This window comes from Fukomys damarensis, unplaced genomic scaffold (assembly GCF_012274545.1).
Source record: "Fukomys damarensis isolate Sample0158 unplaced genomic scaffold, DMR_v1.0_HiC HiC_scaffold_35, whole genome shotgun sequence".
Lineage (NCBI taxonomy): Eukaryota > Metazoa > Chordata > Mammalia > Rodentia > Bathyergidae > Fukomys > Fukomys damarensis.
In genome coordinates, this window is record NW_022900947.1 from 56,032,565 (window position 1) to 56,053,812 (window position 21,248).

Below are 21,248 nucleotides of genomic sequence, written 5' to 3' on the forward strand. Positions count from 1 at the left end.
TGGCACTAGCCAGCGACCGTCACACTTGCCTCGAAGTGCTGAATTTCACCACTGATTCAGGTCACAACTGGCTTCCCAGGCTGGATAAATGGTTTCCATGATGTTTCTTCAGTTGAAGCCCTGCCTGTTATCACCATTATTTGTGTGGAGAAGCCAAGGGAGACGAAAGAACTGCAAAAAGATGAAAGGCTATTATTCCTTGAGCTTACTTTTCCTTTTTTCTTTTTTTGGCAAGCCTCAAGAAACAAAGATCAAATAAAGCTCACTGCTACTTCTGTTCCCTTTGCTTGAATTAGTTTATCTTCAACATGAGGTGTGGCTAAAATTTATCTTTAAGATTTGTTTAGTGTTCTGAAGTGTGGAAGACTGCACTTAATTTGTACTTGGCACATATTTGTTGAGTTCCTACAATATGTCATGCTCTGCTCATACCAAGGAAGCAGAGAAAGGATCTGATGATGAGCCTATTTTTTGAATTCGGCATTGAATTAAGGACTCAGCACTGATTTTTACAATTTAGTTCCCCCAATGACATCTTCAAAACAGACAGTAATAATTACCTGCATTTACAGAGAGAACAAACTTATCAGTAATTTGCCAAATTACTGACACCCAGTCACAAAGTGTGTAAGTGGTAGAGCCAAGAGTTGAGCTCAGGAAGCTCTAATACTAAAGCTAATGTCACGACCCTCAGGGTTTGTCACCTTTTAAAGGTTCTTACCTCTCTCTTTTTCTTCTTACTTCTCTGTTTTATGGAGAGAGATGTGGCATTTTCTTGAACTTCTCATTAGCGAGTTTTTTTAGTTTTTCCAGTTTAGTTCAGAGTTGAGGTTGAAAATTAACAGTTTATCAACTTAGATTTTTAAGACTGAAGGAAATTAGTATATTGTTTTGATAATGTAGTTCTGAAGGCAGGTGTTATAATTTTAATAGAGGCAATACAGTAGAGCCTAAGTAAAAGGCTTTTAATCCTACCTTCTACAGTACTCTGACCAATACTCTTGCCAGCACTGAGGGACTGAGTGGGGGCTGGCGATTTTGCTACTGCACCTGTCAGTCAGGTCCTCAGGACAATGACAATATCAACACCGCATCACATCTGTCATTCAGTGAGTGTCTGTTATGAGCCATGCTCTGGACTGGATGTTTTCCTGCTACATAGTGTTTATGAGAGCCACTTTTTAGATAAGCTGGCTAAGGAGAGAAGTTAGCAATTTTCTAAAGGTTACACAGCTGGTAGTTAGAATTTGAACCCAGAACTGTCTGACTTCTGTGCCCAACACTTTGTGTTTTACACACACACACACACACACACACACTCCCCAAATGTACAGAGTAACCGCTGCTAGGGATCTCGCTGCTGTACTGAACTCTGTGTTGACCAAGCACAATCTTGCCTTCTTATTAAACTTATCCTTTTCATATTTTTTCTTCTGGAAATATTCTAACACTATTGGTAATAGAATGGAATGTAAGTAAAAATGTATAGAATTGCATTCACTAGAATTTGAAAATCTAGTGCTGTGATCTACGTATTGTTGTGTTACTTTCATCCTGATTTCATAGGATCACTCACTTATTTTTGAGTACATATTGAATGTACTACTACTTCGTAATTAACTTTTTGGGTATGATTGATTATTTATATAATTTTCTTTGCATAATTTTATCATTTGGCTATTGATGTGCCTATAACCCTGAATACTGTGTGATTTTACATTTCAGTTTCTTTTGCCTTGCTTTATAAAAACATTCACCTACTATTATGTATATTATATCACTATAACTTTAGATGGTGTTCTATCTTTTAAAAAATATTCTTTTCCTTCATTTGAGACATTTATGTTTTTTTTATTGAGTTTATTGGTACATTGTAGGTATACCATACAGTTACCATTCATCATTGGGATCTTGTACCTTTACATGACAGGTCTTGGTTCTCATTTTTTCCCCTTGTCCCTGCCCTCCCTTCGCCCTCTCCTCTCCTCCCCCTTTACAAACACTTTAATTCCATTTTTTAATTTTCTCACATTTTTTTCTTTTCCCTTATTCCCCTTCTGCTACCTTTCCCACTTTCCCTACACCTTTAGCCCTTTTCTGTGACATTTATGTTTTGAAGAATAATTTCAAAGTGACCAATTTTAAAGACTTGACCATTTGATACGTCTTATGAACTTATGACCTAATAATTCTGTCAAATTTTACCAAGCATTCCATGCTGGATCATTCTTGTTGAGATCTTATGTTGTTGTAAAAAAATGGCCAGTTTGATAAGATATTTCTATCACATTGAACTTGACCAAAAATCTTGGCAACCCCCCTTCTCAACAAAGAATATGTTTTAAAAAACGATTCCTGCCCATTCCCGTGTTGATCTGTGTTAGTGATCCCTTCAGGTTCATTTTGAGTAGGCCTGTAATCAAATTCAGAGAGTATGGCCCTCAGCCCCAGGGTACAACTTCCTCTCACTTTGACTTTAGACTCACATTAGAGAAATGAATGAGCCCAGAGATGGGCCCTATGGGACACTTATGTTTAAGATAAAAAATGCTTTTCTTAAAAGTAACTGCTGCAGGAATTCTAACTTCTTTATGAATAAACTGTTCTCTTTTCTGCTCCTACTTTTCTTCCTTTCAAAATTGAAAGTGAAAAAAGAAATAAACCATCATATACTAAGGAAAATGGAACAGCTTAAAAATGAATTAAATCAATAAAGTAGTTCTTCAGCTAGCCCCCCCCCTTTGGGGGGTGTTAAAGAATACAGAAGCATTTGAAGGAATAGAAACAGAACATCTGCCTTAGCTCTGCTGCTGGCCTGTCCTTAGCTCCCCTCCACAGCCAAGTTCTTTCCTTCTCTTTTCCTGAGCTCAAGATCAAAATTAGCTACATTGAAATTGCTAATCTTTTCTAGAAAAAGCATTTGACATTTTATAAAAGGAAATGTATTTAGTCCATTTATATGGGCAGCCAGTAACATTTTGAGAAGTCTTGGTACACTTTGGATTCTTGATTCTCTAACAGTAGCCTGAGTGTTTCCTAGGCAGAACTGCTTTGGGTAATCACAGAAAAGAGGCTGCTAGAAATGGCACTTTCTTCCATGTAGGAAACTTAAAACTATTATTCTGCTGACATACTGTATTTTCTGCTTACGGTTACCTCCTTTGTGTGGATTTGGAAAGATTGGCCTTAGTTGACTTGCAGTTTCAGTATTTTACTTTTGCAAAATCCTGAAATCGCTTGGATTTCTTCTCACAAGCTCTGGTTGAGAACCTTTTATTATCTAGACCAAAGACTCCTCCGAATCAAAATCATGCTGGGTTTGCTTTCATTTCACAGGTCTAAGGATTACGTGGAGTTTTTAGGCTGATCACATTAGAAACTTCTCATTGTAGAAACACTTCATATTGATGTAGAGATGTTTTTGCTAAATGATGCATAAAATGCATTAATTTTGTTTTAGAAGTGGTGTATTCATTCATGTATGCAATTAATTTCTTCCAGAAGCCCCATGCCCCTCTCAGGCAGGTTTCTCATTAGTTCATCCTCCTAGTAGTATGGAGAAGCAAGGCAACAGTCATGTGATATTTATTTCATTGAAGGAGATATTTAGACATGTGGAGACATCATTCAGGAACATTCAGCGGACTTCTTTGAAAAGATGCTGGATGCAACTTATCAATGCCTCACAGCCCCTGCAAGCATCTGGTTTATATGGTCTCTTTAAGGAAAAGTTTTTTTTTAAATTAATTAAAAACAACTACTAAGGTTATGTGTGCTAATTGTAAAATAAAAGGCATCAAATGAAAATTAAAAGTTCTCTTCACCCTCTTCCCTTTATTTCTAGCACAGAGTTTAGAAGTTTATCAATTGATAAATCACAATAGTTAAAGGTACCATGTGATTGATATAGACCCTCTTTTTTTTCAGATTTAGTGTTTTTCAGATTTAGTGTTTTTTAAAACCATTCCTTTCCCATAATGTTTTTATTACTGCTATTTTAAGCCTTTGTCCATTTCTTTCCTTCCCAGTTTATTCCTATGCCTGTACTTTATGGTGTGTTCCTGTACATGGGTGTAGCTTCGCTGAATGGGGTACAGGTAAGTTTTCATAGCAATCTGAGAAAGTTGTAGATTTTTAGGAGTAAGAATAATTTAGTAATAGATCTTTAAAGAAAATTACTAAACATCAATGCTAGGTTTAAAAAATACATTTATTTTCTACTTTCTCTTTCACCTGCTTTTCATTTCTGGTTTAATCAATAAAGTTAGCTGGCATTAGCGAATGTTATCATAAGTATGTATCCCTGAAGTGGGCTGTTAACAGTTGTTTGAGCAGGACAGTTCAGAGACCTGTAGTTTTTCCTTTCCTTCTCCCTCTGTTCCTTCATCCCTCTTTTCCTCTCTCCTTCCCTGTCTTCCTCGTCACATCTTTTCTTCTGGCCTCAAGGGGACACTTGTCTCTTTCAGTGTGCCCCTTGAGGTAGCATTTATCTACTGGCAATAACCTGATATTGTACCACTCTTCACTTTTGATCTGCATTTCTTATGGCTGAACTTAGTGATCAAATTTTATATCAACGAATAATTAATGTCATTGTGGTTTTTATACCGCTTTTGTGGAAAACTTCCGTTATTCACAACTTAGATAAAACTGACCCCTTTTAAAAAGCTAATTAGGAAAAACTTTATAAGGACTTTGTCTTCAGTTGAGATTTGATTTAATTAGCACCGGGAACTGGAAGTTCTCTGTTGCTCTCTGGCACCTTGTTAACTGTAACCTCATTTAGCACTCAGTAGTGTGTCAATGGGAAAAGGCTTCGTGTTCTGTGAACATCATGAGGGTCTGTTTGACTTCTTCAAAATGGCCCTTGTATTCATTTATTGAATTTAGCTTAACTTGGTTTTAAAGTCAGATAGAGCTGGGCAAGTGGCCAGAACCCCCAAAGAGAAAAGCCTACTTTACTTTTCTCTGCTTAGGTCCATTGAGTAGAGCTCTTCACCACTGAGATATTTGTTACAAAATATAAAGTGGCCTTTCATGGACTCTACTAGATTAATGTACTGTGATTTTATCTGTGCTCATGAGACTTTTAGGGAGTATATATTTATAAAATATATTGCTTTTGTCCCCATCGTAAATATTCCTTTAAATGAAAATATATGAACCCTAAATTTGGTCTCCAAACTAATATTTCTTATTTTTGTTTGCCCTTTATGGTATAGTCTAGCTCAAAAATTTGATTTTTGCCTATATGAGAGGTTTATCAGTGGTTAGAAGTCAGTATATGTCTATAGAGAGAAGACTCAAGACATCCTAATGGTAGAGAAAAAGAACCATGCTGAATTCATGGACAAATAGCACATATCTTAAATTCTTTAATCCTGTTGCTCCAGTGCCTTTCCCTTTTCCTTACTTTATTCTTTCTTCTTCAGACTCTTTTGACAAGATTGATTTAGCAAGAAATGTAGTAACTCAATCTTTATAAATGAGAAGGGTCTACTAGACAAAAATAGCTCTATAGGGGGAATGAAACCCTGTAAAGAGGAAATCTCTCTAGAGACCTGTGAGTGTCTAGTTCACTTTTACACTTCTCCTTTCCCTCCAGAACAAAAACAGAGATATATTTCTGGGTTCTTGTAATTGTTCAATTCAGCAACTATTTCCCGAGCATCTTCTACTGAAATATCCTCTATTGGGTTTTTCTGTATCATCCTGTTAACTATCACCCATGTCAGCTCAGCAGCTGTTCTTTGAAGTGCAGCATCTGGTCAACAGATTCTCAGAGGTCATTTCAGTACATGTGTGTCCATGAGAGCTATATATGTGGTGAAACTCACTGTGATGCTCATGTGGCTTTTCTTCGAAAAGTAAATGGTAAAGCATGGCTGGGTGTATTAGTTAAGTTATACCACAGAAATATAATGTGGAATATGGAAGAGTCAGTGCATTCCCGTTTTAAGGTGAATGCTTCCTTTATGTCCTAGTGCATCCCCAAAATGTCTATGATGCATAGCATCATCTCCTCTTCTTTCAACAAAAGACAACTGAGGCAGAGTAGATATATTACTCTTTCAGCATAACATTGCTCATATAGGCACAAAACTCTCTCCCGAGACTCAGTTATTAAAAATAGAAGCCTGGAGCTCAGCATCTAGAATTTATGTTTTGATTGATGATTTTATTCCTTGGTGGCCACATTATTTTTAGTATCTTCAAACATATCTGCAGAAGTATAACAAAGATGAGAAGACTTGAACTGTAGCCTGACCTTGCTAGACTGAATTTCTGTGCTCCTTACCCCATCTTTGTCCTTTGCAGAGGACACTGCATCCCTAAAGTGCAGAGTATAAATTGCAGTGGCTGGTTGGGCGTAGGGAATGACTGTGACCAGCTCACAAAGTAACACACTCTTCCTCTTTCCTCCCCAGTTCATGGATCGTCTGAAGCTGCTCCTGATGCCCCTCAAGCATCAGCCTGACTTCATCTACCTGCGCCACGTGCCCCTGCGCAGAGTGCACTTGTTCACTTTCCTGCAGGTGTTGTGTCTGGCCCTGCTCTGGATCCTCAAGTCAACAGTGGCTGCGATCATCTTTCCTGTCATGGTAGGTGCTCCTCTAACTGGACCCAGCCAGGAGGCTGTGCTTCAAGCTTGTGGTTATTGTGCATAACAGACACACATCTTTTGTGTGTGGGGAATAGTTTCCAGCTTGGACTTTCCAGCTCATCATTGTAACTGTTTGTGGGAGTGGGGACTGAAAACTGGCTTCATCTCCATCCCTTTTTAAATTTTTGATCCTTCTGCATAAGCCTCCCAGAGTTCTGGGATTACAGGTGTGCAGGACCAATTCTGGGTTTGAGCAGTTGCAATTTAAGTTTCCCATGTCTACAGTTGCCTAGGATGAGCCTCAGAATCATGTTCACCAGAGTACAGATAGCAGCTCAGGTTCAGGCTGGCCCATGGACTCCCTTTGTTAGCTCATCAGTAGGGTTGACAGGGAAGGGTTGATACAGTTTTACACATCAACCGTGATCAATAAGTGTACAGCACAACACCAGACACGGAAAAGATGCCAGTGCAGATTACAGATTGTTAAATATTGTACCATAGAAGCAATCTAAAGAAGCATAAAGGACATTTGGGTCCAAATAATAGAAGTGTTTGGAGACTTGTAAGAAGGAGTGGAAAATGGAATGAGCTGGTTATTGGGGCTTCTGTAGTTCAAGGCTGGCCAAGCTTCAGGGGAAGGCAGATGTCTCCACCCTGGCCGTCATACCACGAGAAGCCCAGTGAAGGCACTCACACCCCTATGAATCAGAAGAGAGGGAAGAAGAAATGTGAGCTGTGCCATTACTGAATTTCTTACCTTCCCCTAACTCTCCTCCATTTTCTACAGAAAACGAACCTGTGTGCACTTGAATGCTGAGGTCACGGAGCCGCCTCAGCTCTTTTATCTCCCCCACAGTTCTGGGTACAATTTCCATACACGAACCACATTTATTAGTTTAATAAAATTCCTCCTACTCTTCACCAGGGTTATTTTTATGTATATTTGTTACTTATAATCATTTTCTCTCCTAGGAATATGGAAAAAACAGTAAAAAAAACCTGGTGATACCTAGTGATATATTAATTAAGTCAGATATTTTTCTTACTATTCCCTTATGAGTTTTCTTCTTAAACAGTACTGGCATACTGTAATAATCACTAACATGAGAATGACTCCTGTGTACCTAGTGGTATTGTCTACCTGTTTATAATTTTGTGGTAAGCTCCTGTGTGCTGGCCTCTCTCAAATGCAAATATCAAACAAAATAAATTTGAAATATATATTCAGTAAATCACTTATTACTTGTGCTAAGAAATATTAAAAATGCTTTACCTTTGTAAAATTCTTTCAGAGCCTTTAGTCATGAGACAATTTTATGCTACTAGTCGGGCAGCTAGTATACATTTCCTCAAGATGTGAAGAGGTAATACTTAGAGAGCTTGGTGAGGCAGAAACAACTATTCCGTGTGAGGCTGAGCCAGGACTCCCGTAACTTACTGCACACGCATTTGTCTGTGCATCAGAGATGCCTTTAATGGACCTTCGGACATGAAGGAAGGGAAATGGATTGCTCTTTAAGGCCAATTCATGGAACCAAAGGTACAGATAAGGAATAGTGGTTTTAGAAGCAGGCAATGTGAGCCTTTTCTTCCTTTATTTGGTTTCATGGCCTCTGATAAAATTCTTCATGTCTGCAAGTTTTTGTTTGCTCAGCTGTAAGATGGAGATAGTAATATGTAGTTTTTGGATTAGTGGTGAAGCATAAGTGAGACACCTAGGAATTTAGAGCGTTGTGAGGCTCATGGTAAGAGTTTTGTTAGGGAAGTGGTTCAAGAAGCCCAGTAAGAACAGCAGTCGAAGCATTCTCAAGTGTTACTTCACTGAAGACGTCCTAGTTCGTGGTGTGAGGCATAGATCTTTAAAACCCGTATAACTTCTGAAACTTAAATAATTGGCAGTCTTTTTCAGGCTTTTTTTTTGCCTTTACAATTTTAGCTGTTTTACTAAAAATCTAACATGAAAAGGAGCGGTTTTTAAAAATATCAAAATATTAAAATTCTAATAGAGTAATTGTACATGTCAGAGAACAAAATAGAGTGAGTGTGAACTGAAGCTTTCATGAAGTGACTTTCCCTGTGAGGAAGATGGTGGTGGTCAGCTTAGCACAAGCCCACTTGGTCAGCAGAATTCTGTTCCGTCGCACTCTTGCTTTACGAAGATGGGCCTTTGCTGAGTGGAGAGGACACAGTCTCTCCACTGCATCCACACGGTCTCTCTCTTCCCTCTAGATCCTCGCACTTGTCGCTGTCAGAAAAGGTATGGACTACCTCTTCTCCCAGCACGACCTCAGCTTCCTTGATGATGTCATTCCAGAGAAGGAAAAGAAAAAGAAGGAGGATGAGAAGAAGAAGAAGAAGAAGAAGGGAAGTTTGGACAGCGACAACGATGATGTGAGGAACTTTCCAAACTTTTCAAATAAAGCTAAAGAAACAAAAGTGAAAAATGTACTTTTTTTTTAATCTCATGTGAAATGGAGGGCTGAATTCCAAGACTACTTGTCTGGTCTTGTGACCCATCACATTTGTCCTTTATTTTTTTCATTTTTTTTAAATGAGGGATTTTTGTAACCATTGATACCCTGGAAGCAACTTAATTTTTTTAGAAGCCACTTCTAAGAAAAAAAAAATCACCACATTTGCACATTTTCAGCCTCATAGAGAGGAAGTTTGCTTAGTTATGCTAGAAAACATATTTGCTTTGTTATTATCAGTAACAGGTACTTGAGCTAATAACTCATTTTTTATAATTTTGAGCCTAACATGGACCAATGCCAGTGATTTCACCTCCCATAATTTATAGGTCTGTTTGAGCAGGCTATCAAACAAAATCATGCTATTATGTTGTACTGACCTCGAATGTGTAGTAAAGTGATTTGTCATAACCTGTCTATAACTCTGCAACAAGCAGTAAAGGGAACAGGAATTTGGGATCTTCACCGAATTAAGTGGACAGTATCACCATCCAGATGGTACTGTGATCAGCTGATTAAGTTAGGTAATGAAATTATTAACCTTTAGTTTTTCTTTCGGAGACCATTCATAGAAATGCAGATGCTCCAGTAGGGACTTGTAATCAATGCAAAGAGAAAAGATGGCAAGTATTTTCCTTACCACACACGTGTGTGTGTGCACACACATGCAGATACAGTTTGAAAGGACTGCCAGAATGATACTTTGTACATAAAAATGTGTTCTAGATTTTACACAGTGTAGTGTAGAAAATGACTTCTGTGTTTCACTGCCCATTTTAAAAGAGGAATATGGTTAATTTTTAGCATCTGCCCTATGATTGATTACTTAGTTACCTATCCGAGAAGCTCTTGAAAGTATGGATCTTTTTCCACATTGCAAGTGAATAGATTCAGATTTAAATTTAAATTTTCAAAAACTCAAAATTTTTTCCGGCTCTACTGAGGTCTGAGTGACAAATACAATTGTATATATTTAAAGTAAACACAGTGGTGTCTTGGTATGTGTATTTGTCATTTTTCTGGATGCATGGAGCCATAAGCGGCTGAGCCAAAACTGAATCCAAGGCTTTGTGCTTATTTGCAGTCGATCAGGCTGATTATTCTTTCTGTAGGACTTGGAAATAGTACAGTAAAGGAAGGCAACAGAGAGACTTGGATTTCAGATAAACTGATTTAGTAAGAAAGAGCTAAATATATAAGGCACATTTAGCTGAGGAGAAAAGCATCTGAAGGATCTTTTATGACTCACTATCCATCTTCAGCAAGAGCAGGTATATAGTTTCTGTATCAATTATAACAGAGAAAGAAGGAATGTATTTAAACTGCAACAGAGATTAATATATAGCATTAAGAAAAATGATGTGTTTACACATTGAATGGAAACCAAAATTTGAAATAAATTTCTGGGCCATTCAAGACCAAAAAAGGTATGCTGGAAATATTAACATGATTAAAGCAGTATTTCATCTTGAATTTTCAAAATGGGTACCTCAGTGCATGTCCATGGACATGAAATTTAAAACTTATTACACTTTACCAGGTGTGGTGGCTCATGCCTATAATCCCAGCACTCGGGAGGCTGAGGCAGGAGGATTGCTTGAGTTCGAGACCAGCCTGGGCTACATAGTGAGTTCCAGGTCAGTCTCAACTACACAGTGAGACCCTGTCTCAAAAAAAAAAAACAAAAAAACCCCACAAAACTTATTACACTTTACAAATGTATGAAATGATATTATGAAATCCTCTATAATATTTTTTAAGAAAAATATTCACCCTGGGGAATGTTATAAATTTACTATGTATTAATGGCAAAAGTTGGATCAAATAAGCACCTAAATTTGGTCTTCAGTTCTTATTTTAACAATGCTCTTCTTTTGTTAATGTTTACCATTTTTAGCTCCATATTGCCAACTGATTTATTGATGGAGTATGATACTTGTTCCCGTTCCTCTTCCTCTTCTCCACCCCACCTTACCAAAAACAAACAAGCAAATGTGGACATTTGTTCCTAGACGGTAAAGCCAACCAGGCGATCCAGAGAACATCTGTACACTGAGTCCTGTGTGTTAGACCAATATTTGAGGGCTTTACATCTGGAGCGTGACTCTTAGTGTTCACTTGTTAGTCATGTGGTGTGGGGTCCACAGACATGGGAGCCACTATAGCACAGGATTACAGCTCTGGAGCAGAAGTAGTGCAGGATGCAGCTTGCCACTCACAGTTAGTTTTGAGCTTTCTGGAGGCAGTGATTAAGAGTTGGTAGCTGGCCTGTCCATCTATAAGTGCTATTATTTGGGGAGTTGTTTTGGAGTAAGACTTATTTTTCTTATCATTGTCATAAAGAGCACAATGGCATCTTAGTAAGTTTTTCTTCTCTGGTAGCTAAAGTGCATTATTTTAGTTCTCTAAAAGAATATTATATATCATCGTCCTTTTGGATTCATTATAAAGGAATTTTCAATATAGGTGGTCAGCTTTATGTTACAATCTTTTTGATTCCTACTTCTTTTGAAAGTTGAAAGAAAAATTTCAACTCAAGATCACCTTCTTGGTATTTTCAGTGAGGAGATGAATTGTGTCTTTTCAGTCCACACTTGGGTTCAGTACAGTGAATTTTATGAATTAAAGGGATGACTCCATGGAAATCTGACAGTTTGGGTCAGGAGGCCTGTCTTTAAGAGCACCATGATGAGCTGCCAAGTTTCATCATCTGATCCTGGTAATGATTCTTGGCTTATCTCACCATAATAGACACTTCCTTTTGGTTTCATTTTCTTATGTTTTGTTTATGTTTTCAAATATCTTTGATAGATGAAAATTGAACTTTAATTCATAAAATTTTATCTGATATAGTATTACAATAAGGGAAAGAGGTATTTTTTCAGGTGCTCCTTGATAATGGATGTTAAAAAATTGTATTTGTTTTGAAAGAAAATAAAGGCCATGATTTTCTTGGAGATAGTATCAGAGAGCATAAGAAAACAAGAATTTTAGGTTCATATTATAGTTTAGGAGGTTTCCTAGATTTAATCTATTTACACAAAGAGATTATTTGCTTTACTGGCACAAACTCCATGTTTACTGATTGGGAATCCAACTTGTAGAAAGCTTTCCAGTTTAGTTATAGTAATAGCCATTTGATGTGGCTCTAGTTTCAGTGGTCTCAACCTCACTAACCCAGAAGAGAGGAGAACAAATACGAATGGGAAAAATATAAAATTTGAAAAGTCAGTGTACTGGAAACTATTACATCTCTAGCTTTTCTCCTTACTATGTGAATGAGAGTATAATAGATGTGATCATAACTGGGAAGTTGAAAAGGCTGAATAATAAAATAAAACATTCTAAAAAAACTTGTACCTTTTTTTCACAGTCTGACTGCCCATATTCAGAAAAGGTTCCCAGTATTAAAATTCCAATGGACATCATGGAACAACAACCTTTCCTAAGTGATAGCAAACCTTCCGACAGTGAGTAGAACTAACCTCTTGCGTGCTTGCTCAGTATGATTTGCACTTGCAGAGAAAATACTTTAGAGCCATCATCTATATTAATGTTCCCTCTATCTTATCATTTTTCCTATGTGAAGATTTATACTTTGTTCTTATCAAATTTTATTTTTATAATCTCTACACTTTACTCTAACATCTTTTTATCCTTTTATAACCTTTACAACTTTTGTTTGACAGCCTATTCTCTTCCCCAAGTCATCACAGCTTTTTTTTTTAATTGCTAAACCTGTAACTGTGTTTTTAATTGCTTTTTTTTCTCCCCTACTGGTATTTAGAATGGCAGCTTATAGTACCATATCACTGTTCGTTACTGTTTGTCTTCCTTAGGTCTCAGTCAATGACCAAATCAGCTCAAAACACAAATTACATCATGGCTCTCTCAGTGATCAGAGAAACAATAGTCAATATTCAGAATTTAGTGATAGTTACTTTCGATTTAAATTGGCAACCTAAAATGTTAGCACGACTCTTTCATTGTAACTTGTATGTACTTTTTCTTCCTAATTCCTTCATTTCTCTTGTGCTGTTTCAAAGAAATTGTAGTAATGCATTAGTCTCTCTGGGATCATAGCCTGGTGGCTACTGTATAGTGGTTGTGACATGTCATCTTTTGTTATTGAGTTAAAAGACCCCTCCATTTGTAGAATAAATGTGCATCTTGAGCTTTTCCCATAGCAAGTAGCAGTTGCCTTTCACTTTGATTTCTCATGTGAGGAAAATGTATTCTTCTAGGTGCAGGTGTACTTCAAAGCATACTGAACTGTTATAGAGAAAAGGCTACTAAAATTCTTCTAGTTTTATTTGATAGTCATTTTGATTTTAACAGGAAGTTAGCCTTACCAAGAAAAGTTTGAAATAAATGACTATTGATGTCATGTATTAGTTTTCAATCACTGAATCACAAATCACCACAGCACACAACAGTTTAAAAATCCAAACATAGCTGGGCATAGTGGCGCACACCTATAATCCCAGCACTTGGGAGTCTGAGGCAGGAGGATCACTGTGAGTTTGAGACCAGCCTGGGCTACATAGTAAGTTCCAGGTCAGTCTCAACTACATAGTGAGCCCATCTAAAAAACAAACAAACAAACAAACAAATCAAAAAACAAAAACAAAACTCAAACATGTGTTTTCTCACGTGGTTCTGACATCAGAACTTTAGGAGAAGCCCCTTTTGCAAGTCGAGCTTGGGTCTCTTCTAAAATTGTACCTCAGCCTGTCATCAGGCTGGAGACTTGAGACCCAAAGTTGTTCGAACCTGCTCACGAGGCCATGGCATCAGGTTCGGCTCCTTGATCTGTCAGCCTGTCTGCAGGGCTGCCTGGAATATGGCCCCCCAGAGCCAGGGACGCCAAGCCAGAAGCTGCAGTGTGCGACCACCAAATCTCAGCAGTAACGGACCATACTGCTGCTACGCTCTGTTGGTGGTGCAGACCGACACTGAGGAAATGTGTGTGTGTGTGGGAACACGTCTGAGCACAAACACCTGGAGGTGGGGTTGGGGCCTCTTAGGGCCTGGGTTTAGGGGACTGAGAGCTAACGCAGCCTTGCCTTTGTCATCCGTCTTGTGACTGAGCCATGCTTGCTCCCCATTCTCGTCAGTGGGATTGGGTTAGGAATTTCTTTTTCAACTGAAGCTCCCAAACCAATTTCTGATTTCATTTGTCATCTTTGGAGAATTAATGGCAAAAGGAGACTGTGAGGTACATCTGTGTCTTCTGTTGGCTTCATAACCTGCTGTAGTCCCTTCTAAGGACAATTTTTTTTTTTTTATTCACCAGCCAGAATTTAAAGTTTGTAGTAAGAGTTTATGTGCCGGTTTTCTTTATCCTCTCAAAAGTTCTATAAGACTATAAACTGAAGGTTGATGTATTAGAAGTTTACGTAAGGAAAGTACACATGATCATTTCAATTGAAATCTTTTCAAATATCGTGACAATCTTTATAATTATAAAAGAACAAAACTGATCAAAGCAGAGTTGCAGTGAAAGAACTTCAGAGACCCTTTTTTATCTTGAATAATAGCCAGACAAAATTGTGAATGTTGAAGATGGCAGGAAACTCAAGAGCAAGTATGAGACAGTGAGAAGATGCTCTCTATTGTAGAAATACCTCCCTCTTGACCTTTTCACTGGGAGACAATATTGGACCATTCCAGGAAAACTTAACGTACAGGAAATGAAGTGATTCGGTCTGCATGCCACTCTTAGCTTGCTATAGTATTTATTCAAATTGTCTACTTTGTCTTTTTTCAGTCATGAAAGATGCATCAATTTTTATGAAGATTTTCATTTCCACTCTTAATTAATTAATTCATGGTACCAGGGATTGAACTCTGGACCTTGTGCTTGTGAGGCAGGTGGCGGCACCACTGAGCTAAATCCCCGGCCCTCCAGTCTAATTTTATACTTTACCTACTACTTTTGATTTAAATATTTTTTCTCTCCAGGAGAAAGATCATCAACATTCCTTGAACGCCACACATCATGCTGATAAAATTCCTTTCCTTCAGTCGCTTGGTTTGCCAAGGTAAAGGAGAGCCCAGCACTTTGCGCTGTTCTGTGGGATGATTTCCCCATAGAAATGCAGTCAGTGGGGGGCTACTGGCAGGACTCTGTGTTCTCTTTTTCTCTCTGTGATTTATCTTAAATAAATTACCTGGAGGCCAAATTTGCCCCAGCTTTCACTTACAAAAAAATCATTCTCAGAGACCTACTTACTCTGAAAGCGATGGCCTCTTCCAGTCATTAAGTTAAAGCACAAGGTGTACCTCCTGGTCACTTCGGCCTCAGCCTAATTTCAGGGAAACCAACATTTCTGGCCAAGCTTGTCCTCTAGTTTTCTTCCCTTTGATAAGACCCTGGAGGGGACAGGTTGGACTTGATTCTCGAAACATTGGAATCTCTGAATATTTTCACTATGTGAGTCCTTTAATTTCAGAGAGTATTATCCTCTTTTGTCTTTTGGGGAGGTTTTTTTGTTATTATTTTTTGGAATCTAGTATGGAATCTTAGGAGATATCTATCTGAATTTCTTGACTATTATAGGTACCTTTATAACATTTAAAAATACCTTGGTTTTTAATGCATATGGACTGAATATTATTACAAGAGGAAAAATATTGGTACATTCAATTTCTGTGCAATGTGTAAACATTTGATAAAGAAAATCAGACTGACTTACTGTTTCCTTTCATTTTCTTTTTTTTTTTCTCTCCAGTCCTCCTAGAATTCCAGTAAAAGTTGTGCCTCAAATTAGAATAGAACTTGAGCCTGAAGACAATGATTATTTCTGGAGGAGCAAGGGAACAGAAACTACATTATAATCTGTTTGTCTTTCTTACAACTGACAGTTTTGTTGTTAACAATCTTTTTTTTCTTGCCATTTATTTTTTAATATTTGTTCTGTTTTAGTTTTTGGTCACTGGCCAAATAATACAGCTCTCTCTCTGCTTCTCTCTTACATAGGTAATATCAGGACAGTAGTGTACTGTTCCTTAAAAAAGCATCTGCTGAATCTCCCTGTTATTCTTACACTTTCAGATGTGTTCAGTGACACCCCAGTTCCCCTGTCACTCAAGACGTGCACACACACTTGTCCTTTCCTTTTATTAAGCAGAGGTCAGAAGTGTTAAATATTTTATAAAATCTTTTACTGAGATACTGAAGGAACTTAAAATTTTAGCTTTGGAGCTGTGCTTACTGGCTTGTTTTTCTTTTTGTCTGGTAGAACAAACCTTAACCTCCAGACAGAGTCCCTTCTCCCCCTTATAGAGCTGCCCAGGACTGGAAAAAAGTGCTGCTATTCTAACTTGCCCTTGCTTGTAAGCCCTAATCATAGTGTTATCAAAAGCAGAAAAACTAAAGGTACTTTACTCCCTGTAGCGAAATCATTGCCACCATTGTAGCAAGTGCTGGAATGTCCCTTTTTCCTATGCAACTTTTTTTAACCCTTTAATGAACTTGTCTGTTGAGTACATTGAAGAATATTTTTCTTCCTAGATTTTGTTGTTTAAATTATGGGGCCTAACCTGCAACTTATTTTTTGTCAATTTTTTAAACTTTTTTTAATTACTGTAAAGAAAATGAATTTTTCCTGCAGCAGGAAACATAGTTTTGAGTAGTTCTACCTCTTATTTGTAGCTGCCAGGCTTTCTGTAAAAATTGTATTGTATATAATGTGATTTTTACACACACACACACACACACACACACACACACACATGCACACATGCACATGCACACACACACACACACAATCTCTAGGGTAAGCCAGAAGGCTAAATCAGATTTTAAAAACACCATGTTTCTAAGCATCCATTTTATCCTGTTCTTTAAAAGAAATGTAATGATTCTATGAAGGAACTTGAGAGAACTTGGGAGAAGAGAGAAATTCTTGCATAAGGGAGGAAATGCTGTTCTGGTAGTCGTAGTATCAGACACAGATGTGGGTTGTACTACCACATTTCTGTCCTACACAGTATTGTCAGGCATTATTTTCGTTTTGAAATATTTGTGTTTTTTTTTGTATGTGCTGTGGGTGGCTAGTGCACATCTGTGCTAAGTTAGAAAAAGAGTGACAAAGGGCAAAGTTATTAAGCCCTGTGTGTCAGTTTTCATAAAATCCAAACCACACATGAAAATTTTTTCAGGGGTCCAAGAAATGTGTCACTGTGCAAATGAAGGTAAATAAGTCTTTTTACCCAGCTCGCAGTCACCATCACTGCTACAGTAGCTCATACTCACAAAAGAAAATCCACAGGAATATTGACAGCTCATTTACGCACCTAGTGGGTGTTATGGGAATTCAGATAGAAAGGTAGAAGTGCGTGCATTTTAACAATACTTTCACACATTCTTTGTAATCAGAATATTTAAGGTAAATATGTGTACATATATGTGCATTTGTTTCAGAGAACTGTACTGGAAATCGGACCTAATTAACCAAAATAAGTATAGTATTTAAGTAGAATGTCTTTAATGAGCCGCATTATATATTGAATATATGTTAAGAACAACAATTTAAATGTTAAATTATAATTTGGATTCATATAACCAACTGAGATGTATCCTCAGTATAACAGGCTGTTGGAGGACTATTGGAAGCTGATGGAATTGCTCATTTTGGTGTACTTATTGACTCCACTCATTCTTACACCAATTAAACTGTAATCCTGTCCTCTTGAAGTAAATTATAAAAGTTTTATTATCCTTTTGTAATATCTCAAAACTTTTAATTTTATAAAAATTAGGCATAAATGACCTCAATTTGTAAATTAAATAATAGTGGCAAATTACATATGCTAAAACCTCACTTGCCAAATTTTGGCATCATGTTTGTATATAGATCTACCCTTAAAATGATTATTCTGTATTGTTTAGTTATATTTTATCCTTTAAAACCTATATGAGAAAGCGAATCTCTCTCTTTAAGGATTGGAGTATCAGCAGAATGTCTAACAATCAATGCATAGTAAATTTAGTCTAATCAAGATATTACATCAAAGGCACTTCTGTTTAGCTTTTATAAAAGCTCTAGATATAATATTTGCTCTTCTGATCACAAATCAAGTATTTTGGGATTTATATTCCTTTCCATACTAGTAAGAGAACTGCTGAAGCAACTTGGCTGATCATTTCAGCCTTGGAGTAGCCTGGAAGCTATCTGCATTTCCTTTGTGACCCACGTGTGTCGCTCTGGGATGAGGGTTTGTGTCTCTGCTATAAATTCAAAATAGTACCTTATGTTTGCAACAGCAAACCCTTTCAACACTGTGGAACCCAGGAAATAATTTTTTAAATATTATTGCCTTTAGAGAAACAAATGTAGTTACCACACTGACAAGCAAACCCAAGGTACGTGTGCAGACAGCTACTAGATTACCTGTGCTCTAACCAAATGTGTGGATTGGATAAGAATCAGCCAGATTTGGGGGTGGTTTTGTTTCTATGTAAACTGAACACAAATGCAACAGTAATTTTTTTACAACATATTTCTCTATTTTCACTCCAGTGTGCACTTAGAGATACATGATTCACTTTTCTTGAGGTAAAGACTAAATACACTCACAGCTGTTAACCAGGATTCCTGGGGCTATTGGAACTGACTGCTGAAAGGAAAGAAAGGACTAGGCTAAGTCTGCCTATGAAAAGAGCATTACTTCCTCTGCTTTTGCATTTGAGAGAAAATCTGTGGGAGATACTTTCCTTGAGAAAGTCACTTTTCTCTGCTGGGTATAACAACTACTTGAAATCCTAATTATATCCCATGGGCAGTATTGTTCCTGCCTCTTCTTCCAGGGAGGTTGAGGGAGGGGTTGAGAGGAGCCATACTGACTTGAGAAGCAGGAAAGAAAACCTCCATCCTCAGCCCCTTCAAGAAAGGGGGGGAAATTATCTGCTGTCAGCAATCCAATTTTTGTGAATTTTATGTACACGCAACAACACACACACAATGACTCTTTTATCAGATATATATTGGTGTTTAATATGGAGAATGATTGTCTTCCAAGTTTTTGGTTCTTTTAACTGTGTTAAAGTACTTGAAATGTATTGACTGCTGACTGTCTGTAGAAACAAAATATTTGAGTTGTATTACAGAGGTTGACATTGTTCATGGATGGGACAAAGTGTTCTTCAGTCTTTTCTTACTACTTATATGATTTTGGTGCAGGAACCTGAGATATTCTTATTTATGTTCCATGATAGCTCACATCTGCTCTCACAGCATGAGCTGGGAGCCCAGTGGCACCCAGCAGCTGAACACAATCAAATGATGACAGCATTTCTCTGTCTGAGGGCCATGGGGATGTTCAGTTAGTGACTTCACTGAGCACCTTTACAGCCTGAAATCTTAAAAACAAACAAACAAACAAACTAATAACATATGATAATCAAGTTGTGTTTTGACTCGAGATTTGGATATATCTTATTTCTTGGCTCATTTGTTTGTGCTCTATGGATACAGACAAAAATTCTGAATTGTGTTTCCTAGGTAAATATTGCAACTCAGGGTTAAAAAGTTACCCAGTAAACTTTTAGAGCCAGAAGTAACTTTGTCCCAGTCCTACAATGTGAAAAGAATGAACAGCTGCCTCTTTTAGCCATTTTCACGGCTGGTACATACCTGTACACATTACTTTTCAGAATCAGTACGCACTTTCAGATATTCTTATTTTTATTCTCTTAAGTCTTTATTAACTTTGGAGAAATTATGCATCTTTTTATTTTAAATGAAGTTGATCAACATGGTGGAGCAAAATGATAAAGAACAGAAAACATTTCAATATATTACTAATAATTTTTTCCAATATAAAACCTAAAATTCCTATAACATTATAGTATTTTACAGTTTTATGAAGCTTTCTATTGTGACTTTTATGGAATTAAGAGATGAAGAAGATGAGATATTTTAGCATTTATATTTTTCAAAATTAAATGTATACTTAAAATAAAGTAACTTTATGCATTTATGAGTGTCAAGTGCTTTTGTTCCACTCTTTGCCTCACTCTTAAATACTTATTTTACTCTGGGAGCTCCAGGGATTGGCACACCGTTGGGTAAGTAAGAGCCCCTGTGGCCCAGATTCCCTAATTCCTCCAGACAGGAAAATGAAGGATGTAGCCAGATTACATAAGAGATAGTTAAGAATTATCTGTTTAAGAAATTCTGAAGTGATCTCATATAAGCTCTCAAAGTAAGAAAAATTGTGCTTAATTAAGAATAATAGGAATAGTTTTATGAAAAAGAAATATTGCCATTCTTCTTGGAAAATTAGTGAAATACAAAAATACCATTTTCTTCCATCTAAGATGATGCATGTACTCAATTCTCAAAGAATAAAAATATGAATAAGCACAAAGACACAAAAATCGCTCCAATGGTCAAAATCTGAAAATGACCTTCCATCCAGAAATAATTTGCAGACTCATCTGATATCTAAACTTTTCTAGAAAATTTATTCCTAAACTATAACCAGACAATAGTACTAGTGGTGAGTGGTGCAACAGAGGGGATGAGAAATGACTATTAGTGGTAGTGAAAAGTTAGATTGGAAAAATAAAAGGCAGGGGCATTGGCTAAAACCATCTTTCTACTTGGATTCTTAGTATATAGGCAATTGCCCTGAGTATTGGATAGTAGTGCTGAGGGTGGTTTTAGGTTTTCTCACTGAGCTGGAAGAAGCAACAAAAGCCACATTCAGAATCAATCATACTATGGGAAAGTTTGATAAAGTCTTCGACATATCATAGAGAGTCATCAAATATTACTATGCATGACAACTGAATCAAGAAATTAGGATCAAATTACATTTAGTATAGTATTGTCAACCTACGGTCAGAGAGAGATCCCCAAAGAATAATGATATTCATTTGGGAATAATAAAGTATTACAGTGGGAACACATGTTTCAGTAAACTGAATGCCTTCAAAGTTGAGATAAGAGCAAGTTTTTCAAGGCAAAAATGATGAGAATTACAATATTTTGAACGGTAATTCTTTCCCTCAAGGTTTGACAATAAGGTGCCACCAGTGTGAAGTTGGATAGACAGTTGGTGAACAGATGTCCTTCAAGAAGCATTTTTTGAATATGGGAGCAGCAGCTTTTGTGCAAGGTTGTTCTGGCAGAGTATCTTAGTTTTTCCTACTTCTGAGA

General features: G+C 37.2%; 1 protein-coding gene across 4 annotated transcripts in view; it reads left to right on the forward strand.

The window, feature by feature from the left end:
* Positions 1–19,760, forward strand: part of Slc4a4 (solute carrier family 4 member 4) — a 300,898-nt gene extending 281,138 nt beyond the window's left edge. For 3 of the 4 annotated variants that reach the window (XM_010606103.3, XM_010606104.3, XM_033758910.1), the window contains 6 exons: positions 4,029–4,097; positions 6,429–6,602; positions 8,837–8,998; positions 12,452–12,548; positions 15,043–15,122; positions 15,813–15,899. In XM_010606103.3, the coding sequence (XP_010604405.1) occupies positions 4,029–4,097; positions 6,429–6,602; positions 8,837–8,998; positions 12,452–12,548; positions 15,043–15,086 (546 nt within the window). In that variant the 3' untranslated portion in view covers positions 15,087–15,122; positions 15,813–15,899. Of the gene's footprint in view, positions 1–4,028; positions 4,098–6,428; positions 6,603–8,836; positions 8,999–12,451; positions 12,549–15,042; positions 15,123–15,812 lie in introns of all 4 variants that reach the window. The other variant, XM_033758911.1, reaches the window with a different exon arrangement.
* The last annotated feature ends 1,488 nt before the right edge of the window (positions 19,761–21,248 follow it).